This window comes from Xenopus laevis, chromosome 6L (genome assembly GCF_017654675.1).
Source record: "Xenopus laevis strain J_2021 chromosome 6L, Xenopus_laevis_v10.1, whole genome shotgun sequence".
In the NCBI taxonomy this organism is placed as follows: Eukaryota; Metazoa; Chordata; class Amphibia; order Anura; family Pipidae; genus Xenopus; species Xenopus laevis.
Genome location: NC_054381.1, coordinates 1,670,393 through 1,697,277, shown reverse-complemented (window position 1 = coordinate 1,697,277; position 26,885 = coordinate 1,670,393). Strand labels below are relative to the sequence as shown.

At 41.9% G+C, this 26,885-nt stretch overlaps 1 protein-coding gene across 4 annotated transcripts in view; it reads left to right on the top strand.

The window, feature by feature from the left end:
- The window catches only part of sspo.L (SCO-spondin L homeolog), a 77,963-nt gene that overhangs the window by 22,128 nt on the left and 28,950 nt on the right, over positions 1–26,885 (top strand). For 3 of the 4 annotated variants that reach the window (XM_018241268.2, XM_041565693.1, XM_018241267.2), the window contains exons 39-71: positions 274–433; positions 553–607; positions 1,526–1,624; positions 1,705–1,923; positions 2,341–2,468; positions 4,389–4,530; positions 4,996–5,157; positions 5,463–5,640; positions 6,431–6,533; positions 6,724–6,775; positions 6,889–7,009; positions 8,917–9,133; positions 9,407–9,548; positions 11,051–11,245; positions 11,729–11,824; positions 11,923–12,960; positions 17,442–17,600; positions 17,694–17,870; positions 18,064–18,228; positions 18,475–18,654; positions 19,165–19,287; positions 20,275–20,404; positions 20,613–20,738; positions 21,168–21,259; positions 21,444–21,635; positions 22,820–22,990; positions 23,365–23,617; positions 23,759–23,805; positions 23,915–24,085; positions 24,409–24,540; positions 24,793–24,935; positions 25,415–25,509; positions 26,118–26,167. In XM_018241268.2, coding sequence (XP_018096757.1) covers positions 274–433; positions 553–607; positions 1,526–1,624; positions 1,705–1,923; positions 2,341–2,468; positions 4,389–4,530; positions 4,996–5,157; positions 5,463–5,640; positions 6,431–6,533; positions 6,724–6,775; positions 6,889–7,009; positions 8,917–9,133; positions 9,407–9,548; positions 11,051–11,245; positions 11,729–11,824; positions 11,923–12,960; positions 17,442–17,600; positions 17,694–17,870; positions 18,064–18,228; positions 18,475–18,654; positions 19,165–19,287; positions 20,275–20,404; positions 20,613–20,738; positions 21,168–21,259; positions 21,444–21,635; positions 22,820–22,990; positions 23,365–23,617; positions 23,759–23,805; positions 23,915–24,085; positions 24,409–24,540; positions 24,793–24,935; positions 25,415–25,509; positions 26,118–26,167 — 5,513 coding nt within the window. The remainder of the gene's footprint in view (positions 1–273; positions 434–552; positions 608–1,525; positions 1,625–1,704; positions 1,924–2,340; positions 2,469–4,388; positions 4,531–4,995; positions 5,158–5,462; positions 5,641–6,430; positions 6,534–6,723; positions 6,776–6,888; positions 7,010–8,916; positions 9,134–9,406; positions 9,549–11,050; positions 11,246–11,728; positions 11,825–11,922; positions 12,961–17,441; positions 17,601–17,693; positions 17,871–18,063; positions 18,229–18,474; positions 18,655–19,164; positions 19,288–20,274; positions 20,405–20,612; positions 20,739–21,167; positions 21,260–21,443; positions 21,636–22,819; positions 22,991–23,364; positions 23,618–23,758; positions 23,806–23,914; positions 24,086–24,408; positions 24,541–24,792; positions 24,936–25,414; positions 25,510–26,117; positions 26,168–26,885) is intronic. The other variant, XM_018241269.2, reaches the window with a different exon arrangement.

Genomic DNA, 26,885 nt, shown 5'->3' with positions numbered 1-26,885 from the left:
AAATAATAATTGATCTACTTCCCTTGTACAAACTCCATGTATGGGTAGATGAGCCATGTGTAGCTTGGTAACATTTTCATGCTTTTTGCAATTTGTATGAGGTCACTGTTATAAGGGTATTGGCTCTATGGGAAGCTACTGATTGGGCTTCAGAAGAACAATACACTTTCAAAGGTAATCCATGAACACATATTAGTGTTCCCCAGTGAAGCTTTGTCTGTTTCCTTTATATCTGGTTTTGATGGTTAATATACTATCCTGCCCAATTAACAGGTGCCAAACAGAACCATGTGAAGCTTGTTCTTACCAAGGCAAAACGCAGAGTATTGGAGAACGTTGGCGCTCAGGAGAATGCTATGTATGCCAGTGCCTGCCAAATCTTACAGTGCAGTGCTCCCATTTCTGCCAATATACCAACCACGGATGCCCAGAAGTGAGTAACCGTTACAGACACTACCTTTGCCCTGTAGATTGTGGAAATACCAAGATGGATCTGGATTTTCACATACTGTCTTGTCCTATAGGAACTTATCTAATACTTATATCTTGCAGGGCCAGTATCTGGTGGAGGGTTCAGGAGACACCTGCTGTTATTGCTCAGAGACAGGTCTGTCTGTTCCCATTATCACATTACCTACTGTGTGTTTTTTGTCCTTCAATGAATGATGAGCTAATGAACAAATATTCCCAATACTACATAATCAGCCATACCCAAACAATACAAGGGGTCAAATAGATATACAGATGAAACACTTCATATTGCAAATTTGCCCTTGTGTCATTTTACCCCATGGTACAATCCATAGGAGAAATAGAAAGGATCATTCCCACTAAAATAAAAAGGATCAAATAATGGAATATTTCTGTGGCATCTAAGTAGTGCTATGGGTTATTTGCATTACATGTACTACATCTGTATATGGTGCAAACAACCACGTGCATACGATTGTATTGGTATATAATCTAAACCAGAGGTCACCAATCTTTTTACCTGTGAGTCACATTCAAATGTGAAAAGAGTTGGGGAGCAACAGAAGCATTAAAGATGGTCCCTGGGGATGCCAGATAAAGGGGTATTTGGTAGCCCCTAAGTGGACTGACAGCCTACAGGAGGCTTTGTTTGGCAGTACATCTGGTTTTTTAGCAACCAAAATAGTCTGGAATTGAAAAATAAGCACCTGCTTTGAGGCCACTGTGAGCAACATCCAACGGGTTGGTGAGCAAAATGTTGCACGCAAGTTACTGATTGGGGATCACTGATCTAGACAAAGACTCTTGAGCTTAAGACATGGACAACAATGAATCAATCCACCTAATTCAATAAAGAATGAGCTTCTTAATACAGAACAATCCCTATTTACAAATCACCATTTCACTGGACAAATACTGGGTGAATAAAACACATGATCTTGCCTTAGATATGCTAAAAAATATTATTGCAAATAAATGCATTTATATCAGCTTATATCAGGGAGAATGATTTATATCACTGGGTAATACTTTAAAATGTTCTACCTTTGTACAGCTCCAAATGGAACAGAGGTCTCCTGGCCTCCTCCAACCAGGTTCCCTGCCACTACACCAGTCCCTGCCCTAATCACATACCCGCTGCCAGCAATAGGAGGTGAGTATGGACTGGGCATTAATATTAAGGACAACTCATAGGGATACTGGGTTCTGACAAACAGTTTCTATCTCCTACAGATGAATGTTACAAGCCTCTAAAGATCTCCCTGCTACCAGATTTAAGTTATACTGCCTCCTCACAAAATTCTGAGCACCCTGCCCATGCGGGACGCCTCAATCAGATGTCGCCAAGATCTGTATTTCAAGGATGGAGCCCACAGGAACATGAGTATGATGGCCTTCCTTCCTCTTCCTCATTCCTCCAAATAGATCTACAGGAGCCGTGGAACCTGACAGGTAAGTGGATTGCTCTTATTTCTGCTGTCTGTCATTTTTCATGTTAGACAAGTGAGCACCAAACAGTGGGGTAACCCCCATATGGGACTTGAGACAATGGAAGGGTGGGCTCAGACAGAAGGTCGGTAAATGATTAGAATTAGGTAGGATGGCCATTCACCTAAAAGTACAAATTGAAGGTCAGTTAAGGTGAGATTTGGGGTGTATATGTATTCTTGGAACCTTTTCATCAGCTAATGGGGTCTGGCCAAAGGTTGGACCTGCAAGGGGGGGCCTGGCCAAAACGTGATACTCATAGTACAATTTGAACTGAAAATGATTGACAAGTACTGCATTGGATCATTGTGCATTGTATGAAGCTTTGTGTATATTGTGGTGCCTAACTTAATACCAGAGTTTGTGCTGTTACCCATGTAGGAATCGTGGTACAGGGGGCAGGAGCTCAGGATGCCTATGTTACCAGCTTCTCTGTGCAGTTCAGTATGGATGGGAACAATTGGCATGAATACAAAGAACTGACCAGTGGGCAGGAGCAAACACCCAAGGTATGTGAGTACTAAGTATCTCAGAATTAAAAAAGAAAAAAAAGAAAAAAGGTTGAACTCGATGGACATGTGTCTTTTTTCAACCTTACTTACTATGTTACGTAAGGGGGTCACATAGCTTTGTGTCATGTGACTTTTTCAGAAATTTATTTGATTAGCTGAGCTGCTGAGGACAAGCTGGGAGATGTATTTCTGCAACTCATGCACCATGAATTTAACCTGTCCCTATACTTGACTTTTATTTAGTCATTCATTTGTGCAATGTTCTCCTGTCTGAAAAATATGATTAATTTTATGTGTGATATCTGAACCAGGTACATTAACTAACCATGTTAAAGCATGCAGTTTCTTTATTATAATATTAGTTTGAGAACACAATGGTGTGAGAGCAGAGAGAGAAGTAGGGAGAAGATGAATAAGAAGAAGACTTCTGGAGCTCAGAGGTGGGAGAGAGGAGAGAGCAGTTGAATAGTGGATGGAATAAGTTGAGTGTTGGAATATAATGGTATGAGACAAGGAAAACAGAGTGTAACAGATGATGTGAAATAAAGGAATGGATAATAGAATGTTGGTCTTTTATAGACAGAGAAGAGGAATGGGATGGAGAATTTCAGGTCTATGATATGAGGAAAATGTTGGTGTAAGTTTGTGTTTTGAGTAAAAAAAAGAGAGAGAGGGAAGTTGCAGAGTGATGGTGTGAGAGTGAGGAATGTATCAGTGTGAGATGTGTCAGAATATAAATCTGTAGGTAAAACAAGTAGATTGTAAATGGGATAGAAAAGAAGTTTATTGGCATTTCAAGAACTGAGGAAATAGAAACATTATGTTGGTGGAAACGGCTTGAGAGAAGGGATCATAGTGTTGGGGGTTTTGAGGCTGACATATGGGGGCACATTTACTAAAGTTCATCAAAGTTCACCCAAATTTGCAAGATGTATTTTCACAACACATAATTACTAAAAATTTTAAGTTCACTTTTTCAAGAGAAATTTAGTGAATTTTCTCCTGGCTTCAATTTTCTGTGAAAATTCACCACTTTATTTTTCCCGTACAAGGGGGGGAAATTCTCTTTGCCATGATGAAATGACGTATATGGAAATTTAGCTTAGATGGGGTGATTGCTCTGTCTTTATAATGGCAGTTCACCTGTATTTTGGTGAAAATTCTTTCTTGTGCTCTTAGTAAATTGGAAAATATTCACTGGAGAAATTTCACCAGAAGAAGAAATAGGAATTTACACCAATACAAAGATTTTTAACCACAGAGTTAATTTTCCAAACCAGTAAATTGCTGATATTGAGGAGAATCTTCATTTTTGGTGAAATTACTCGAAATTTTGACTTATACCCTTTAGTAAATATGGCCCTTGGAGTTTGACGTTTTGAGGCCAAAATCTTCTATTTGAATCTGAAATGGTAGTCCAAATGTGTGAGAGCAGATTATTGTACGCGATGGTGGTAGAGAAGAAATAGCCAGAGACCCAGTATATCAGAGAATGGAAAGCATCAGCACTTTACTAACATGGGAAAGGAATGTTGTGCCAAATTTTTAGTAAAAATGGTGGAATGTGAAGCCCCCAATTCTTATGTAAAAGTTACTTTTTGAAAGATCGGTTATTTTAGCCAAAATTTATGATTCAATTTAATTTCAAAGGGGGATTTAAACCCTTCATAGAACTGTCCTATGTAGCTCCTTGTTCTCTAAATAAGTTTGCCAGGAACTTAACGTGGCAGGAGAATTCCCCAATGGATTTGGCAATGAGACGCTGGGGATCATGGCAGCCATCTTGGTGTTATCTTACTTATGGAGATTATGGTATAGATTTAGGTTTGTGATCTCAAACCAAAATGAGATTGTGCCCTAGGTATTCAGCAGCTGTTCCTCGGTACCTTTTGGCTCTAAACTGTGTTTCATTCTTAGATTTTCCAGGGAAATTTTGATGATTCCACTCCTGTTGCCCGAAGTTTTGAGAGAATAATAAAAGCAAGATATGTCCGTGTCCTCCCACAGCACTTTCATGGCGGCATTTATCTGCGCACGGAACTGCTGGGCTGTGGAGAAGGTACTGTCCCAAAACTGCACCCCAATGTTTCCTGAGAAGGATAAAGTGTATAATGAATGTTTTACAAAAAAAATATTTTTCACCAAATAACACATTGATATCAAAGATCGGTTTGTGATGAAAAGGCACATTACACAGTTTTACCTTGCACTGATCCCCTGTGTGTCCCAAATGAAAGTCACCTGTATTTACTGTAATGTATGGGATATTCCCAATGTGGGATTATCATATATATGGAGACCAATAGGTTTTAGATCACAAGGAAAAGCTGTTGTTTCTGAACAGGACAGTGTTTAGAAGGTACAAAAGATGATGGGGTCAAGAACAATTGTGACTAATGTGAATGATCACCATTCCACTAGTGGAGCCAACGTTGTGCCCAAAGTGCAACCATTTTCATGCCCCATGGATTTACATGATTTCTTTTAATTAGCAGTTTGCAATACTTTCTATTGTTCTGTTCAGTGCCCAAACCACAGCCTGGACCTCACGTCCGACCAGGGGAGGAGTCATGCAAACCTGGCCAATTCCAGTGCCATAATGGACACTGTGTTCTTGCTGGACCACATGGAGTAGTTTGCAATGGAGTCAATGACTGCGGAGACCGATCTGATGAGATCTACTGTGGTAATGTTCTCAAAGGAACTTTCTATACTTTCCACTGTATTATTCTGTTAAAAGAAGCCTTTTGAATGTGAATCAGAAAAGTTAATATTAACTGTCACAGAACTAACTGAATCTGAGACCAGTTGGTTGATTTATATGTTGTTATAGTTCTTTACAATTTCGTTTGCTACTGGTATAAGTAACCCTTCAGAAGGAACTCAATACTAACACTAGTAGAAATGATCAATCCAAGGAAGGGAACAATGGCTTTCAAACATATGGAATATGTGTTAATGGATATTCTCTTTGTTGTTGTTTATTTACAGGCACAGCCCCCTCTCCCCTGCCCCCTGCAAAGTGGGGCTGTCAGAAGACCCAATACTACTGCAAGTCATCTGGCAATTGCATTGAGGCTTCTCAGAGATGTGATGGGCGCCAGGACTGCTCTGATGGAGCCGATGAGTTTGGCTGTGTTTCCTGGTCTCACAGTACCACAAGCAGCAGGTCAGGCCAACATTATAAAGTTATAACCAATATCCCGTATTTTACTATAAAGCCCCATTAATTGTCTATACGACACCATTTTTGTTCTTTCCACTGCCACAGTCTCCTGTCCAAACAAACCTACCTAAATTATTGGATTTCTTGGAGGACATACTAAATATACTTAAACTTGAGCCAAGTCAGTATGCAGGACTGTCCCCTCTTGCTGAATCTTTTCACCTTTTAACCATTGACCCTTGTATTCTAATCCTCAATGGACCTTTTGGATTTCAAGCTTGACCTGGTATGAGGAGCAGGTTTTCCTGTATACTGACAATGACATGTTCTGCTTTGAAGAGCTCGTTATTCACTCTCCGTCCCTCTAGATTGAAGGAAAATGTTAGTAATTCATCAAATCTGATGTTGAACTGCTTGGGTTCTTTGATTCTCACTGTCTATGCTTAGGAGGTTTCATCTACTTTGGTGTGAGGGTCCTACAAATCTTGCAGTTCTTCATGTTGAACCTGAACGCCTTACTGGAGAATATCAGCTTCATTTCATCAAGATCTAGTGTTGAATATAAATCAGTGACTCTATAATGGTCCAACCCTTTTCTTAAACATTTGTTTTATGGTCACTAACTTTTGTTTGCACATAATATTGCTAAATATTAATGCATTATCCTTTTTTTCTTCATTCTTTATACCCCCACTTACCTCCCCCCTTTTTTAACTGTCCCCACCTTTTTTTTAGCTTTAAAAAAGTGAAATACAGTCTTTAGAAAAACAATAATGTTTATTTTATACCAAAGTGTTGGAATCAGCTCAGAGACAAAACTACCAGGAACACAAAATCCTTTATGGCCACTCGCCCCGACGCCCCCATCTGGATCAACCTTGGATTACACAAAACAGGTGAGCCACCATTATTTTCAGACTGATAAAACGTACTTTCTAAAAGTAAAAGAGGGTAATGTACAGTAGATACAGTAGCTATAGGGATCGTTTCTATTTGGTTAAAGGAAAAATCTGTCTGAATGTATTTCTGATAATGTCGCTCTCCTGGTACCACATACAACATTGATCCTTTTTGTGTTTGTGGCAGCCTCCCTCAGGTACCGATGGATCAAAATTCCCAGGGGACACTTCTCCAACAGGTATTGAGCTACATTGACTTTATCGTGGTTTCTGTTTCTATCATAATGTCTGGTTTTGTCATTTAGTCTGAAAACAGAATATCTAGTGTTCTGTTCATTGTTTTTCCTCAAAGGTCCATGTGAAAGTCCCCTTGGTCTAGAAGATGGCCGGATTCTCTACCAGCAGTTGACAGCCTCATCATATAGCGAGAACAATCCAGCTGATGCAGGACGCCTTAACATTGTGCCAAATATGTTAGTACTCCCTTTGCCTACGTATCATTCATTATATCTTATGTACTTGAGATAAATGTATAAACTAATTAGGAAAAAGGTGTGGAGCTATGAATCCAGGCATCTTCTGTGAGCCTTTCACAATTTGCAGTATAATGAAAGTAGATGATCTGGAATATCTGAGACTAAATGTCTCTGCATAGAATCTGTCCATAGTTTTTATGACAGCCAGGAGTGAGGGCCACATATTTCTCCTTTGGAAACTTGTAATTTTCCCTTGGGATTGTCTCTTAAAGTCTTCATAAGGCCAAACATTCTAGCAGTGTTACATTGATGGTAGCAAGGAGATCCATAGTTCTTAAACACCATGAGAGTAAAGTTACAGTGGAATTACAGCAATCTTATTTTCAGTTAAGGACACAACACAAAACATTTTATGGGTAATACAATGATATGTTCATAAGGATACAGGTATGGGACCTGTTATCCAGAATGCTCGGGACCTGGGGTTTTCCGGATAATGGATCTTTCCGTAACTGGGGTCTTCATGCCTTAAGTCTACTAGAAATTCATTTAAACATTAAATAAACCCAATAGGCTGGTTTTGCTTCCAATAAGGATTAATTATATCTTAGTTGGGATCAAGTACAAGCTACTGTTTTATTATTACAGAGAAAAAGGAAATCATTTTTAAAAATTTGGACTATTTGGGTAAAATTCACAAAGATTCGTAGTTGCGCCAGGCGTAACTTCGCCGCACTTCGCCAGGCGTAGTTTCGCCAGCACTTCGCAAATTCACTAAAATCCGAAGTTGCGCTCAGGGGTAGCGTAAGGTTGCGAAGTTGCGCTAGCGTTGATTCGCTAAGTAAAGCGAAGTTACGCTAGTGATGGTTAATTTGCATACGGCGCCAAATTCAAATTTCAACGGAGGAATACGTATCAGCACTACAAATGCCAAGAAAACCTTCAAAACATCAAATAAAATTTTTATTTTGCCCTACACATGTGCCCACTGTATATTTAAGTTGCCATGAGTCAGGAAATGTAGGGGGAAGGAGGGGAGCCCCAAAAAATTTTTTGATCTTTTTCAGCCTATCACCCATAATGTAGAAAACACGCCAGCGTTTTTTGGGACTTAGAAAAAATTTTGACTTTTTTTGAAGCAATCCCTATCTACTCTATTGCGCTTCGCCTGGTCTGAGGTGGCGAAGGAAGTCTGGCGTAAAAGGTAGCGTTCAGTACACTGCGCGCGTTAGTGAATTTGCGTAGTTACGTCCGTAGCGATAGTTCGCCAGGCATAAGGGTGCGAAGTAACACTAGCGAATCTACGCCAGCGTTCGTTAGTGAATTTGCGTAGTAACGAAAATGCCAAACGCTAGCGAAGTAACGCTAGTGTTCGGCGCTTAGTGAATTTGCCCCTATGGGAGACAGCCATTCCGTAATTCAGAGCTTTCTGGATATCGGGTTTCCGGATAAGGGATCCTATACCTGTATAACAGATGGGACAAACAGGATGGGGAAAGAAGGTATATATTGGGAAAGAGGTTTTCAGGAGCTGAGCTGTATAAATAGTTTAGTGGCTAACTGTGTCAAGAAGTTTGTCCAATGAGAATACTGAAACTTCCCGAGTTGGATAAGTCACATGGAATTACAGCTATTTTTATTTTCTTAATAAGGATTGGTACATATAATATAGGCTTATATGATATCAGTCTATAGTTTATAATGGGAATAATGAAGTATTAAGAACAATGATTGAATAAGGCAACATCATGGCGGTGAGAACACATATAAAGATCAATGAAGATATCATGGTATTTGAATGGAAAGAACCATAAACGTAGAATGGAATAACCATAACCATAGATATAAATCCCACATAACCAATAAATCAGTTTGTTATACCTCCTCTCACTTTTCTACCCAAGAATGAACATTGAACCTGGATGGAGTCCATTAAGCTCTGACACTCAACCTTACCTGCAAGTGGACTTTCTCCAGCCCACATTCATCACTGCAGTCATTACACAAGGAGGCCGTCAGTCTGGAGGCTTCATCACTCAGTACCGGCTGATGTACAGCAACGATGGTCTCGAATATTCCAATTACACCGGGGGGAGCAGTGTCTCTGCCAAGAATGCCCTGGTACGGTTTTGTTTTGTCCATCTACTTATTTTCTTTATAAATGTCCACTGATAGAAACATTTATTGGACTGAAAGGTTTAGATGTAGAACGGTTTATTCAGCAGATGTTTGGTACAATTATGGGAGATAGATGGGGACAAGGATTTTGTAAAGGAAATCTCAATAACTTACTAACTAAACCTTGCTGATGTGATTTATACATAATAAGGCAAACACTGCCATAGATAGACAGATGGTGGAGGATCTGGAACTTACAGTTCTTTTGTGGTTTAGGTGTTTGAAGCAAACAGAGACAGTAACACCCCTGTGAGAAGGAACCTGCCCCGAGCTTTACTGAGCCGCTTCCTGCGCATCCTCCCGGTGGAACATCATAGTTCAATCTATCTGCGGTGTGAGATTCTTGGCTGTCCTTATGGTGAGGCAAATGGGAAAGGCAGCAACATTCAAACATGTTTCAAGAGTTTAACCCACAATTACTTTTTATTATTCTTGAATCTCATTCAACCCCTTAAATGAACTCCATCATTTCAGTTTAGCCCTTAATGAGTCTTAAAAAACTTTACTACTCAACTGCTGCAGTCTATGTAGGCCTGTCAAAAAGGGCCAAGTGCTGGAATATAGCCCCCAACTCCAAAGGGCACTCAATTCAAAAATTCAAAGATATATTTCCAGTCAATTCTCAAAGTTAAAAAATCACTTTTTATTCATCATAAATATTAAAAAAGTAGGCATACAGACCAACCGATACTCCGCCCTACGCGTTTCGCACCCACAGGCACTTATTCATAGGCATTACTGTTGTTACATTTGGTCACAAAATTTATACCCCAGGAAATCCCTCCCCAAACGTTAAAACCAATCACGTGCTGCCACCTCACGTCTCTTTTCTTAAAGCAACATATATATCAAATTGGTCCTATTAGCAATGTTTTTCTGCCTATACTCTGTTTCATCTCACAAGCATTTTATTAGGATACACATGTTTAAACAAATATTTAAATGGCAATTACTGCCCCATTACATTGTATTTTCCTCCTAATATTATTATCAGTATATATCACATTCTCTTAGCTGCCCCATACACTTCTATAGATCCACCTCATTGTAAACATAGCTGGTCACATTATAATATTTTACGTAAAGCATGTTACATCAAACTCGTAGTTTAACCCAAGTGGTAACCGAGTATGCAAATAAAAAATCCAAAAAAGTTCCCTTTTTGCTAACAGCCCTGCTAGATTACCCCCTCTCTTAATGAGTCTTAAACAATGGTCCTTCTACCAAGCACAATAATTCACCTATTCTAATATGATGTAACAGCTATAAAGAACTATCATCCAATAGAAAGCTGAAACTTACGTTTCTTCTATGCAGATCACCAACTAGCCTGAATAGGACGACATTTCGCTTAGCTAAGTCTTCACCATCCATTAATACCTGTGGTAGATGGTAAAACTTTCTTTGAAGCATAGAAAAAAAATTAACTTTTTAAAAACTTACCTTATTTTGAAGAATGTGTTTCTTTGGCATGAAGGCCCTTTGTTTTCCTCTGTCCCTCTGCACACAATGATGTATAAAACAAATGTTTCAGTCCATCTTTCTTAGTCGTCGTACTGTGACCTTCTCCCCGTAACCATTTCAGCCTTATGTCCCCCAAGCTTTTCATACTATTTTGGAACATTGAATAAACTCTTTTTACCAGCGATATTAAAATACACACAAGGTCTGATCTTTTTACATTCTCCTCCAGGGCTTAGTATTCTGTGCAAATTAAGATACCTATGAACCTGTTCTTGCAGAGAGTATGTTTATTAGACATTTAATGGGAATATTGCTCCATGAAAACATTGAATGTAATTTCAGATATGATCTGAGAATCTACACTTTATTGACTTCTATACACTAATTTTATTCCAGCTGAGCCCTCTCATCCCACCAGAGGTCCTGGTTCTGGGACAACATTTTCTGTTGTCACCACCCCTGGTGAGGTAAAACCATCCCACTGCCAACAAGGGGAGTTTGAATGCGGCAGTGGAGAGTGCCTTAATGCCTCCATATCTCTATGTGATGGAAATGTTGACTGCCAGGATTTCTCAGATGAACAGGGATGTGGTGAGTCTGCTGGTTCTTCTGTTGATCAATTAACTGTATCTTTCATAGGAAGGTGTGTTTCGGGAGGTCACTGGTATATTTGAGATTTAACATATGTGGGAGAGATTTGGGGGTAAGTGACCTTCTTTGAAAATGACTCAGTGTCTGCAGAATCTTGTCCTTGCTCCCTGTCTCTGAACTAGTTCTACAAACTAATTGAAGAACTGATTGTTATACATTAAACTATATAATAGATTGAATCAGTACTGTTTCTCTTTTATGGGCAGCATATTGACACAATGGTTATGTAGCTTTGCCTTTTTCCTGCATGTTTTTCCTCACCCCAAAAACAAACAGGAAGGTTAAATGGACTCTCATTAAATTGACCCTAATTTGTGTGATAGGGCACGGACTGGGTCAGGGACTGGTGTGAATGATATCTAGAACATGTTGGTACTATATCACTAACGAACAATAAGTATGTGCCCTTTTTTTATTTACAAGGTGCCTTGCCATTGAACACTTCGGATGTCTCAATAAGTACTATTGCTCCACCAGGCTGGGCAGGTCATTTGGCTTCTGTTACCCCAGCTACAGGAGGTATGTCTTTTCTAGGGAATGTTGTATTAATTGGGTAAGGTGCGGGCTGAGGGTCAGAATGCTGAATCAACATAACCATAATGTATTTATCAATACAGGAAAAGAAATTGCAAGCATGTCTCCTGGAAGTCCACATATGGCAGGCACCCCACTTCAAGGTGGAGCTACAAGGAATCCTATAGACACTGGTGAACCAGGTCTTTCTTATCAGTCACAACCAACTGGAGACCCTGGTATTCTAAGTGTAAAACCAGGAGCTAAAGAAACTACTGGAGTTACTGGGCATCCAGGAATTCAGAAAGAACAGATCATTGGTGGAATTCCTGGAATTAAAATCCCAGAAAACCCTGAACAGAATCTAAAACCAGGAAGTCAGGAGCCTACAGCATTTCCCACTGGTTCTCCTGGACTTCTAGGAATAACAGAAAATAAAGGTGGAAATACACCAGTGATGGCTGCTGTAACATCCAGCCATCTTGAAACCTCTGGGGGAGCAGAAGTTGTGGGACGTCCTGGAGTACCCACCAGTGGCTACCAAACTGGCATACCTGGCTTGTTTACACCATTTTCTGGTAAGGATGAGTGGATGCTGCCTACAAAACCGCATTTAGATGGCAACCAACCATTTACAGGTTTGCCAAGTATAAGTACAGGAACAAGGGATTCAGTTATAGGGATGGGAAAAGCTGGGATGAGTGCAGATAGCTATGCTTCTTACCCCACTACATCACCAGATCATGCCTATGAGAACACAACACCTTACCCAGCATGGGACAAGACAGAACCCCCATCTCTCACACCAAGAACCGTTTCACCAAAGGAGGGACACCAGCAATCTTATCAGACAGGGGAAACAGTCACCACAGATTTGTATAAATATATGGGAACAGAAGGTACACTTTTCCCTACACTAAGGACAGCTTCTCTGGGCCCTGGAGAACCAGGTACGAGACCAATCAAGCCAGAGCTTATTGCTGTACCTGAAGGACATCATGCCAGCTTGAAGCCTGGTGAGGGTGGTACAGTCATTGTTTGGAAGGAGCCTATTGAGGTTCCACCAGAGAAGGGCGCACATGAAATTGGACCCCTTAGGCCAGGGACTCATGAAGAGCATCAGGCCACACTCGTAACGAAAGGTTTGTTGGTTGTCTATTATTTATTTATTCTGATATGCCTGCAATGTCTTTAGGGATTGAGAAGTTGATATCTACTAAGTATTGCTGTGGGTACAGAATTTGCAACTTTAATTACTTTGCCCCCCACAATAACTACCATGACTCATATGACTTATTTTTCATGACATATCCAAAAGCTTCAGAGAACGAACTTCCACCCAGTGCTGTTTCTGGTGGTTTATGCCTTTTCATTACACTGGTTACATTTTTCACCTGCACAGTAAACTATGGTAAACCAGACAGCCTGCTGCAAGTAAAACAATGAAAGTAAAAATGTATGGTTTCCGTAGTTTACTAACCAGGACAAATTTGCCAAGTGTTAGTTAAAGATCCCATAGTATCTTCTGCTAAACCCATCCAACAATCTCTGTACCTGACAAGCAATGAGGTCTCTTTCCCACGAAAGGCAAAATATTGGCCAACAGGGATTGCCCAGAAGTTCTGTACCTGACTTTACACATTATAGATGTAAATTATCATTATTATTATTATAAACATGTATTTATATAGCGCCAGCATATTGCATAGCACTGTAAAGTAAATGTGATTATACAACTAAATCACATGAATTATATACATAGAACATATGGAGTAACAAACATCACAATCAATACCGGTACAAAAGGTGAGGAAGGCCCTATGCAAAAGAGCTTACACTCTAAAGGGAAGGGAGTAATACACAAGGTGTGGGAGTGGGCAAGATTGAATTAAATGGGTGAGAAATGTGGTATTGTTTGTGGTGTTGCATTTGGTAGTTAAGCAGAGTGAGGGGAGGCTTCTCGAAAGAAGTGCGTTTTCAGAGATTTCTTGAAAGCAGAAAGGTTGGGAGAAAGGCGGACAGACCGTGGGAGAGAGTTCCAGAGGAGGGTGCAGTCCTTGTAAAGTCTTGAATGCGAGAATGTGAGGAGGTAATGAGAGAAGAGTTGAGGAGCAGGTCAGTAGAGGAGAGTAGTAAGCGAGTGGGTGAGTATATAGAGATGAGTTCAGAGATGTAGGGTGGGGCAGAGTTATGAAGTGCTTTGAATGTCAGTGTCATTAATTTGAATTTGATTCTGAAAGGTAACGGAAGCCAGTGCAGGGATTGACAGAATGGCGAGGCAGAGGAGGAGCAGTTGCTGAGGTGTATGAGCCTCGCAGCAGTGTTCATTATGGACTGGAGAGCTGACAGTCTCTGGAGGGGGAGGCCAATTAAAAGAGAGTTACAGTAGTCTAGACGCGATATGATGAGAGAGTGAATAAGAATTTTGGCAGCGTCTTGGGTGATAAATGATCATATTTTGGATATGCTCCTTAGCTGGAAGTGACATGATTTAATAAGTGACTGGATATGAGGAGTGAATGACAGGGCAGAATCTAGGATAACCCCAAGGCACCGGGCCTGGGGAGAGGGGGTGATAGTGGAATTGTTAACTATGATGGATACTTCCGGGATGTTACTGGTGTTAATTGGAGGAAAGAGAACCATTTCAGTTTTAGAGAGGTTTAATTTAAGGTAGCGTTGTGACATCCAGGTAGAGATAGCGGACAGGCAGGAGGAGACGCGAGTTAGGAGTTCTGGGTTGAGATCAGGAGATGAGAGATAGATCTGAGTATCGTCAGCATAGAGGTGGTAGTGGAAACCATACAAGTTGATTAATTTGCCGAGGGAGGAAGTATAGAGGGAGAATAGTAATGGTCCCAGGACAGAGCCTTGAGGAACCCCAACAGAAAGAGGTAGGGGAGAAGATGATACTCCATTGTAGGAGACACTGAAGGAACGATTGGTGATGTAAGAAGAGAACCAGGACAGGGCTGTGTCACGAAGGCCAAGCGAATGGAGGGACTGGAGGAGGAGAGGTTAATCTACAGTATCAAATGCGGCTGAGAGATCAAGCAGTATTAGTAGTAGGAGAAATGATTGTTGGCTTTGGCGGTTAAAATGTCATTAGTTAGTCGAGTCAGGGCAGTTTCTGTGGAGTGTTGTGGCTTAAAACCAGATTGTAGGGGGTCCAGCAGGTTATTGTCAGAGAGGAATGAGGTAAGTCGGTTGTAGACTAGGCGCTCAAGTAGTTTAGAGATGAAACGTAGCAGAGAGATAGGTCGGAGGTTGTCAAGATTGGAGGGATCAAGAGAGGGTTTTTTGAATGGGGGTGACAAGAGCATGTTTTAGTTGAGAAGGAAACAGTCCAGTTGAGAGTGAGAGATTAAATAGGTGAGTTAAGGCTTTGATTAGACAAGGATTAGTATTGCGGAGAAGTTTTGAGGGAATTGGATCAAGCGGGCAGGTCATAAGGTGAGAAGAGGCCAGAAGCTTTGAGATTCCTCATCAGTGACAGGGGTGAAGGAGCACAGGAGAGACTGGGGAGTGTGGAGGGAGGGTGGTGGAAGTCTAGGGGGGTTGAGTAGTGTAATGTCCCTTCTGATAGTGTCAATTTTGTTTTTGAAGTGCTCAGCAATATCTTGAGCAGAGACAGATGTGCATGGAGGGGGTGGAGAAGGGGAAAGGAGAGGGTTAAAGGTGGAGAAAAGTTGTGCTGGTTTTTTAGAAAGGGAGTTAATGAGTGAAGTAAAGTAAGTTTGTTTGGCTTGGAAGAGGCTGGTGTTATAGGAGCGCAGGGCAGATTTGTAGCTCCAAAAGTCTCATTCTGAGCGGGATTTGCGCCAGCGACGCTCAAGTGCACGTGAATGTCTTAGGAGCTTTTGTATGAGCAGTATGTCACGGTTGAAGTGGTTTGGGTCTAGAACGTTTCGTTTTTATAGGAGCAGCTCATTTAGGGCAGTGGTGAGAGGACTATAGTAGTAGCCACATTAGGACATGAGATGGCTGAGATATTAGAGTGAAGAGAGTCAAAGGAAGAAGAGAGATGAGACTACAGCTTGCAAGTCACGGTAAGTACGTGTTTGGGGAATAGCAGGGGGTGAGGAGGGAGTTAGTGAGAGTTGAAATGTGAGCATATTGTGATCAGAGAGGGGAAATGGTGAGTTAGTAAAATTGGTGGTTGAACAGAGTCTGGTAAATATGAGATCCAGAGCATTACCATTGGAGTGAGAGGGGGAGTCTGAGCACAAAGATAAGCCTAGGGAGGAGGTTAGTGAAAGAAGTTTAGAGACAGAAGGGTTGTTAGTGTTGTTAACGGGTATATTAACGTCACCTAATATGATGGATGGGATGTTAGATGAAAGAAAGTAAGGAAGCCAAGCAGCAAAGTTGTCCAGAAATTGTGCAGTTGCTCCTGGTGGTGGATATATAAGAGCAATGCAGAGTGAAACAGGAGAAAAGAGCCTAATGAGACTCAAATGAGGAGAATGATAGAGAGGGAACAGGTGGAAGAACTTTAAAAGTAGAGCGGGGAGAGAGAAGCAAACGTACCCCACCTCCAGGTCTGTTAGCAGGTGTGGGAGTATGAGTAAGTATGAGTAAGTATGAGTAAGTATGAGTAAGTATGAGTAAGTATGAGTAAGTATGAGTAAGTATGAGTAAGGTGTAGCCCCCATAGGACAGGGCAGCAGGTGAGGCAGTGTCAGTAGGAGAGAGACAGGTGTCAGTAAGTGCGAGTAGGTTAAAGGAATTTGCAATGAAATGGTCGTGTATAGCGGTGAGTTTGTTGCAGACAGATCTGACATTCCAGAGAGCACAGGAAAGATTAACTGGGTTTTTGGGTATAGGAGTAAGAGTTCTGTACTGTTGGAATTTGCTCCGGAGAGAAGGAGCTCGTGGCCGTGATATAACTGGGATGGGGTAAGGGCCAGGGTTTGGGGAAATGTCCCCAGCTGCCAGTAATAGAAAGGAAAGAAAGACTAAGTGAGAGCGGGATTTATAAGTCCTTAGTTTGTATGAAAAAGAGGAGTTTTGTGGAATAACTAAACAGAGTACTTTATAAACTTCATGTGTGGAGAGGGAAGGAGAGGAGAGAGGCTGAGATTTGTATAGAACTGGGATTTGATGGAGGAGGTAGTGAAAAATGTTTTATGAAACATGAGAGTGAGAGGAGGAGAAATACAGGATAAAGTATGTTTGGAGTAAGAAGTAACAAACTGGCAGGTACAAACAAATCTGTTTTCTTCTTATCCCAGATGCTTCAAAGTTGATAGAAGATCGTCCTGTTCCTTTTGTCTTGTCAATGTCTTGTCCAACTGCCGTGTATAACTGTCGTTTCTAAGCACTTGTGAAATATCAGCACTTAGCAAATGTTATCACTAACACTATCATAACATATGTCCATATGTGCTTTTAATATGTGTAGCCCTTTTTTGTTAAAATGTTTCTTGATGTTTGCTCATTTCTATAACTAGAGGTGGATGTGCAGACATATTGCCCCAACCCCTGTTCTTCTGAAATTAATTAAATAATTTGTGAGTTGTTCATAATCCATTTCAATTCCCTTTACCGTGTGGGATGCCATTTTTATTGTGTTTTTTTACTGTGATTAACACAGAACAACATGGTGGTGCTTGTATTACAGAACCAAGCGGTGGGCCAGGGGCAAGTCTGTCTACATCACTTCCCAGAATCCCCTGCAGCGTGGGCCAGTTTGCCTGTTCTACTTTTGGTTGTGTGGAGAGCTCCTTTGTGTGTGATGGGCAGGAGGACTGTATTGATGGGTCTGATGAGTATCACTGTGGTAGGTTAATTGATCTCTTTCAGAACATGGGATCTCTGTCTCTGTCATTTACATCACCTCATCCTTTATAACGTCCTTTTCTGGATATTGCAGGTAATATGACCATAATCGTTCCAACCCCTCGTCCAACACTGTGGCCACCATTGACTCCAGGTCCCAGTCTGTGCTCTGCCCAGCAATTTGCCTGTGCTAGTGGGGAATGCCTTTCCATGGAGAGGAGATGTGACCTGCAAAGGGATTGTGCTGATGGTTCAGATGAAGACATGTGTGGTAAGTTGGGTCTTGTAGGTCTCAATGGCTGATTCATGGACAAATGAAGTTTCATCTTAATATCAATATAATCACTTCCCTTTCACAAAACTTTTTTTTCGATGTTTCATATTCCTTCAACCATCAACATTTGTATATAGAACTATACAAACAGGACCTCAGTGCAATGTTTCTGACTCTTTTGGTTCCTCAGCCGACTGCATCCTTTCACCTTGGACATTCTGGAGCGAGTGCAGCCGAACCTGTGGACTAGGGGTGACATTCAGGCGCCGTGATGTGATCAGAGAGCGCCAGCCTGGGGGGCACTGTGATGGAGCGCAGTTTGACAGCAAGAGCTGCTTTGCACAAGCTTGCCCAGGTACACACAGGAGACAAGGGGTAGGGTGAGTCTTGGGGGGTAAGAACAGACTGAAATACAGAAGAAAAAAATGGTCCAGTTGTTGTCAACAGTCATTGTCCAATAAAAACAAAGTTGTTATTACTGGTCAGAATTATATAGTAACCATTGTAGTATCAAGAAGTATTGGGATCACATATACAGAGTTCATACTGTGAGCCTCGTTATTATTATTCTATAAATATAATGTTGTTTCTGTTCCCTTAGTGAATGGTGCCTGGTCTCCTTGGGGCAACTGGTCTCCGTGTGATGCTGAATGCCAAGGAGGGGTCCACTCAAGGAAGAGAAGCTGTGAAGATCCCCCACCAAAAAACGGTGGCCTGCCATGTAGAGGAGAAGCCGTACAGACCGAGTCCTGTAACCTGCAGCCATGTGGAGATACACTAGGTAAGCTTGGCTGGTTTAGACTTTGTCTTTGAAATAATCCATCCAAACTAAGGTTTTACTGGGCCTGGATTTGTAGGAATGACAATTCACTTGAACCAATTCAATGTATTTCCATTGCTGCCCATTTGTCTTCTACTATAAAACTACCAGGTCAAGCTAATAGTAGGTCCTAATCCTGCCTGTTGCATTGAGTATGTCAGTTAATTACCTTCTGCTTTGTATCTTTTTTTTTTAATGTGCCAAATCCAGGATTCAATTTGCAAACTTTCCATTTCACCACAAGAATATTTATTAAAAGTCACCTTGGAGCTCCATGACCTGTATAAAAACATTTGTACCTTTACATTGTGATGGAACCTCTCAGTGACTTAAAATATCCTTATATTTGACAACAGGGGGTACATCATTCACTATATGTTGAAGTCAATATAACAGTGGAGGATGCTGGGAGATTGGTGAGTGTCAGCCTTACAGCCACAAGCTGCTGAATGATTTGACTCTTCATTACAGACTGTGGCCCGGAGATGATGTATGTGAATGCTAGTGACTGTGAGCCTCTGCAGTTGGATCCATGTCCCCAGACGTGCCGCGGCCTAAATGCCGAGACCCTGTGCAACAGCAGCTGTATGGCCGGTGAGAAGCATGACTTTCTCTGTCAACAAAATGGATGTGGATCTTCTGCTCGAATACTGTAGCATTATAAAGTTTAGAAATCTTCCCTTATATCACTGGCCTCCTGACTTTATAACTCAATCAGAATTGCTACCCAATGTTCCCAGTGCATTCTACAGCAGAGGCACCTTAATGGTCAAGGCTTTATATTGAGTGATATCATGTAGGTCTAATGTCTGATATTACGTTGTATCCAGGACATTCATTGCTAAAGAATTAATACATTAAGAAGGGATTTAGTATGGAGTGTACCTCAGTCATTACAAATTGTTACACAATCATTCTAAGCTCCAGTCAGTCAGTTGTCTCCACACTTGCTTTTCAACCATGGCACAACCAGAGCCTTCAAAATAACTGCTAAGGGGTTCTCCTCTGTCCCAAGTCTGCACGTCTGTCTCCTTATGCTGGTGGAATTCTCCCTCTTCTCTAAATAAGCTTTCACCCCCGAAGTCACTAAGATCTAACCCTCATATGGCTAATTCTGCCACGATCTCTATTCCTTGACTTGGTCTCTCACTGAGGCCTCCTTTCTTGGGGTTCACATCTTCACTGGGATATATTCCCACTCCAGGCTCTAGACACACACACATTCACTTGAGTTTTAAAGGCAACGAGAATGAACATTACTCCTCATCTCCACGTCTCTTCTCACTTATCTCTCAGTGGGGCTAAATGCTATTTGCCAGCTAATAATTTATCAAAATTTCCTTAACTTTTAGGGATAATAAAGAAAAAGGAGTGAATTCTGGTGAATGGAATGTTATCTGAATACATGGGTCACATTTGCATGTATATGTTAACATCTCCCAAAACATGATTAATGGGATAATATTAGTTTGTGTGCATTCTCTGACTCCCAGAAGCTTTTATATCTTTTCTCTGTATCACACCCAATACTTCTGGGAAGATGGTATTTAGCTCCTGACACCAAACTTTCCATTTTCGCAGGCTGCCGCTGCCCCCAGGGTCTGTACCTACAGAATGGGACGTGTGTGAATATCAGCCAGTGTCTCTGCCACACGGACCATGGATCTCAGGCCACCGGGGAGACCTCCAGCAGGGACAACTGCACAGTGTGGTAGGCTCAGCAAATGCAGCAGATGGGGGAATATTTGGGATGAATGGAAAAGGTTATGGTAGATAAATGTGTGTTATCCACAGGGCACAGCCAGTAGGCCATGTTTCTCCTGCCCAGGAAATAATGAGCTCAGTGGTGTGCGTGTGTTGATGGGGCACTTACTATTGGTTATACTCAGCCTTAACACATTTCTTTACTCTATAACAAGTCATTGCAAGAATGGGAAAATAAAGTGTGATGAGTCGGATTGTCCTGTGAACTGTGGCTGGTCCGCGTGGTCTCAGTGGACTCCATGTGACCAAACCTGTGGCTCTGGAATTCAGGAGAGGTTCAGGTGAGGGGTCATCCTATTCCCAATGCAGTAGATCCTTTGACTAAAGACGTGTTTGTGTAAATGGAAGATTCTCATGGAATATGTTGCTCTACCCGTCAGGTACAAGTTGTGCACTTATATTCTAATGTATACCCCCCATTTGCACCTTGTGTCACAATTGCAGCAGTTGTTGCTATGGCTTCAGCATGGTAGGTGTTGCATTACTGATGATGTTGAGACGCTACAATGAAATGGCATAAATACTTATTTGTAGGCCTCAATTCTGATATTCTGGCTCTTTGAGCTAGAGGCGACGTTTTAAATAAGTCACACTATACTGAAATATTTGTGGAAGGGGCAAACACTGCACTTGCTCACTAGTCTACATTTTCACCAGTTCAATATCCATTCTTATTTGTTCTCAATCTGTTGTATTTACACTGCCTTCAGGTCCCCAACCAACCCGCCCAGTGCCAACGGTGGTGCCCCATGTGAAGGAGATACCAGGGAAGTGCAGCAATGTTTCTCCAGCTGTGACAATGGTAAGATAATCAATCTAAGTGGAAAATTTGTGCGGACACTTGCGGCTTCATTGTAGCACTTTATATCCTTCATTTCTTCCAAGTGAAAGTCCTTCAGGAGGTCCATAAACATGACAAATGGGTCCATTGGCTGCCACCTGTTACTAACCTAGTGCAACTGCACATTTCCTCTCCTCATTCACAGTCACAGAGTCTGATGGAATGTGGGGCGAGTGGACTCCCTGGTCTGCCTGCTCCAAAACATGTTTGTATGACGTGGAACATATAGGAGTGAGGAGACGATTCCGACATTGCAACAACTCCCTGGCAGCTTCTATGTCACCTTGTGTAGGAGAGTCTGTACAGGAGGAAGCCTGTGATACCCCACTGTGCCCAGGTGAGAGGCAGCAAAGGAATAAACCATTATCCCTTATAATACCTGAGTTCCCTGTATAACTCAGCCTGCAGCCTTGTGTCTTTATATGGTCACAGAACAACCCCTCAGTGACTTCTAATATCCTTATCATTTACAGTAGGGGGTACATTATCCCTTATAATACATGAGTGATACTCAGAGTTCCCTGTATAACTCAGCCTGCAGCCTTGTGCCTTTATATGGTCATAGAACAACCCCTCAGTGACTTCTAATATCCTTATCATTTACAGTAGGGGGTACATTATCCCTTATAATACATGAGTGATACTCAGAGTTCCCTGTATAACTCAGCCTGCAGCCTTGTGCCTTTATATGGTCACAACCCCTCAGTGACTTCTAATATCCTTATCATTTACAGTAGGGGGTACATTATCCCTTATAATACATGAGTGATACTCAGAGTTCCCTGTATAACTCAGCCTGCAGCCTTGTGCCTTTATATGGTCACAGAACAACCCCTCAGTGACTTCTAATATCCTTATCATTTACAGTAGGGGGTACATTATCCCTTATAATACATGAGTGATACTCAGAGTTCCCTGTATAACTCAGCCTGCAGCCTTGTGTCTTTATATGGTCACAGAACAACTCCTCAGTGACTTCTAATATCCTTATCATTTACAGTAGGGGGTACATTATCCCTTATAATACATGAGTGATACTCAGAGTTCCCTGTATAACTCAGCCTGCAGCCTTGTGCCTTTATATGGTCACAGAACAACCCCTCAGTGACTTCTAATATCCTTTTCATTTACAGTAGGGGGTACATTATCCCTTATAATTAGGGATGAATCGAATCCAGGATTCGGTTTGGGATTCAGCCTTTTTCAGCAGGATTCGGGCGAATTCTTCTGCTTGGCCGAACCGAATCCGAATCCTAATTTACATATGCAAATTAGGGATGGGGAGGGAAATTGTGTGACTTTTTGTCACAAAACCAGGAAGTAAAAATGTTTTCCCCTTCCCACCCCTAATTTGCATATGCAAATTCGGATTTGGGGAGCCAAATTTTTCACGAAGAATTCGGGGGTTCGGCCAAATCCGAAATAGTGGATTCGCTGCGTCCCTACTTATAATACATGAGTGATACTTTGAGCTAATACCTATATCCCAAATTTATTGTGGCTTTTTGTATTTGTATCCAGTTACTGGTGGTTGGTCCCAGTGGAGCCCATGGTCAGAATGCACAGCAACCTGTGACTCGGGAGTTCAGACACGGAACCGTACCTGCTCCAAACCCTTCCCTTCCTATGGAGGCACCGATTGTCGAGGTCCTCAGATCCAAACCCGAGAGTGTAACACCCATCCCTGTCAAGGTGAGAGATGCTCTGAGCCCCCAACATATTTAATGCAAACCTTGTGTGGTCTTAGAGATACCAGACACCACCTTAAAGTATATCTCAGAGCTCTCCATCCAGCACTGTGTTGATCTCAGTTTATGAGGCCCATCCCTCCAGCTCATCCCTTCAGGCAGGTAATTGCTGATTAGTTTGTTGTTGTTGTTGATGCAGAGGAAGAAAGTTCATTTTTTAGTTAATACTGGATCAACATTAGAGTGAATTTACCAGTCTGAGAGCGGAATGTAGGAAAAGTGTATAGATCTAGAGGAAGATTCTTAAATCTTGGGGTTCAGCAAGTTCTAGTGTGTTCCTCATAACATTTTTGTCCCATATTCTATTTCCCATCACAGAGTTGTGCCCTGAGAACATGATCTACCAAACTGCAGAGGAATGTCGCAGTGCTGGTGGGGCCTGTCCCCGGCTCTGCCTTGACCAAGCTGCCCTGGTGGAGTGCACTTCTGCCTGCTATGAGGGCTGCTATTGCCCAGAGGGCCTTTTCCTGCAAAATAACAGTTGTGTTCCCCAAAGTGAATGTCCCTGTTACCACCAGGGGGCAATCTACTATCCTGGGGAGAATGCAACATTGGATGGCTGCAATAACTGGTAAATATCAAGCAAATTCCTCACTGGGATGATATTTGGGAGGCATATGATGGACTGGGATATTACTGTTCTACTGTATTAAGTCTCCAGACTACAGAATGAGTTGTCAATGTAATACCATGTTGTATGTTTCATTCACAGTACCTGTGTGGCGGGGGAGATGGTTTGTGGCAAAGAACCATGCCCAGGTAAATGTGCCCCTCTCCAGTACTTGAATTGAGTTAACTGATAGGTGATGTCTGATTGTCACAGCCAATACATTTGCCTCTTCCTCTAACCATTTGTCTCACCCTTTAGTGGACTGTGACTGGAGCACCTGGACCACATGGAGCTCCTGCAGTAGAACCTGCAACGTGGGAACCAGGAGACGGTACCGCTCTGGAACCAACCCACCTGCAGCAAATGGTGGACGAGCGTGTGAGGGATCCAATGTTGACATTGAGTTCTGTAGCCTTCAATCATGTAAGGGTAGGTATCAGTTGGCGCCACCCTAATCTATTCCTGGTAAATCATGGTGGTGGTACTGGCCTGGCATCTATATATACTATGTGGCCACCAACTACATCACAGCTATAAGTTTCTAATAATAAGGTTTGTGACCATCCCTTTTAATTTCTACCATAGTCTCATAACACCACTACCAATGAGCACTTACTGCATCTAACGACTGTATTAATTTCTGGTACTGTGGGGGACAGAATCCAACAAACTGCGTGTCCAGTGGCAATCAATATAAGGCCAGGGTCCCTGAAGGGGAGATCTCAATTAATCCTTATGTATCTTCATTTTAGGCTCCGCTGGGGAGTGGAGTCCCTGGTCAGAGTGTTCAGTTCCCTGCGGGGGAGGATACAGGAATCGGAGTCGATCCGGTGTTGTACTCAGAAGGATTGAGTTTTCTACTTGTAACCTCAACCCCTGCTCCGGTGAGTCTCCTGTAGATACGCAGCTCTGACCATATTGAATTTACTTTGCCCAGAAGTTTCACATAGGGAAACATTCCTATGACAAGTCTAGTTAGGCCAGTGGATTGATACATTCTAAATCTAACCAAACTGTGTACGATAAATAAATATAAACATGTAGATACTGGAGTTCCAACACTGGTCACATTTGCTGCTCTTCTGTATCTAGGGCAGCTTGCGTCATTTAATCCAGTTTAATGGTTAATATTCCAGGTGAGGTTCCTGGTGTGTGTCCAGATGGAAAGATTTGGAAGGAATGCAGTGATGGGTCTTCTTCTTGTGCTGATCTCTCCAGTGAAATGTCCAATGGCACCTGTCAGCCTGGGTGTTACTGCCATGATGGAGAAGTTCTGCTGGTGAGTACTGTTAGCTCAGGCATTATGATGATACCAGGGAGGTTGACTAGAACAAATATTTTAACTGGCCCCTTCATTAAATAGCCTAGAAGTACGAATATGTTCTCTTGTTCTCTTGTATGTGAGTGGCAACTTCATCTTAATAATTCAGTAGATGGGTAATGATACCACTAGGTGCAGTGATTCTGCTGCAAGGTGCCTTTATTGGCAAAACGACATGCACCTTGCAGCAGAATCACTGCGCTTACTGGTATCATTACCCATCTACTGAATTATTGACTACATAGTTCTGGATGGAGGCAAGGGTTCCTGGTACCTGAACAATATAAGAAACGGTAAATATACCGGTGCACATTGACTTCATCTTAGTTCCATTGCCTCTTGTGCCTCCTCAATTGGCATTGCAAGCTCTCGTTAAAGACATTTAGGACCTTTATTTCTTGGAACTCAATGTATTTTTTCTCCTGCATGAACTGCAGAATAACTTGTGTGTCCCCACCACCGCCTGTCCATGTACTGAGGATGGAGCCTTGTACGAAGCAGGAGAAACTGTGTCCAGAGGCTGCAATAATTGGTGAGCATCTGTTGGCCACTATCTTCTCATGACTCCTTTATGTCTTCCACGAACCCCAATTTGAGTGACCCATGATTTTAGTTTCAACCACAGGAAGCTGTACCCCAATTCAAGAAATCATATTGGGAAATCTGCTTGTATGGGTTACAGTATCAGAATATTTATATTTAAGGAGATATTAACTAACTATCTTTTTCTGTTTAAACCCTTTTTAAGCTTCCGACCTTTAGCTAATGAACCCCTTAAAGGTCCTTCATTTGGCCAAAGCCCCATTAGCTCATGAAATTAGTCCATATGAAAATATTGGTCATTCAGCCATAGTTCCAAAAATATGATGGACAGCAAATTCAAATTCAACTCAAATCTCACCCTAAACTGTGTTGGAGCTGTACTATTTAAGATAGCCTGGTTCCCACCCTCACTGGTCTTCAGACTGAGCCCCCTGTGGCTGCTTCATGCCCCTGAGGGGGCAACTCCACAGCTTGAGGAACACTGCCTTAAATGTAGCCTGCCAATGGGTATATCTTGTTAATAAGAACAGAACATTTGATTTGAGGGTAAGTAATGAAATTCTATATAAATAGTATTTTTGCCATTTCCAATTCCAGCACCTGCTTGTCTGGCCAGATCACCAACTGCACCCAACTGCACTGTGAAGGTAAGGCTTGTTTAAAAACACAGACGTCTTGCACAATTTACTCAAATTCAAATACCAGGTAGGGGGTAAAACACATTACTATATTATTACCTGCATGGGAAGCCTAAACCCTTGTAATTAAAGATGTCTCATTCCCTAAACCATGCTCCAGAGTATGACCTCACACGCTCACAAGTACATCACAATATACTGAATAAGTAGCGCACCTTAGCATCTTTGCGCTAAAAACATGTTTGTTACACGTGAACCTACCTGAACAAGCATGTTTAAGAAGCTTGTCAAGAAACACATCAAAACCCTGCTGCCACCAGCACTGGACCCCTACAGTTCACATACCGTCAAAATCGCTCAACAGACAATGCAATAGCCACCACCCTCCATCTAGCCCTCTCTCATCTGGACAAGAAAGACACCTACGTTTGAATCCTGTTCATAGACTTCAGCTCAGCATTCAACACTATCATTCCTCAGCATCTGATAGAAAAGCTGAGCCTGCTTGGACTGAACACCTCCCTCTGCAGTTGGGTTCTGGACTTCCTGACCGACAGACCTCAGTCAGTCAGGATTGGAAACATCATCTCCAGAACCACCACACTGAGCACCGGAGACCCTCAAGGCTGTGTGCTTAGTCCTCTACTGTTCACCAAGCTAAGAGGATGAGCATGCGCGCTATCTTTAGAAAGGGAGGGGGCAACGGAGGACGCCGGCCTCTGGGCGC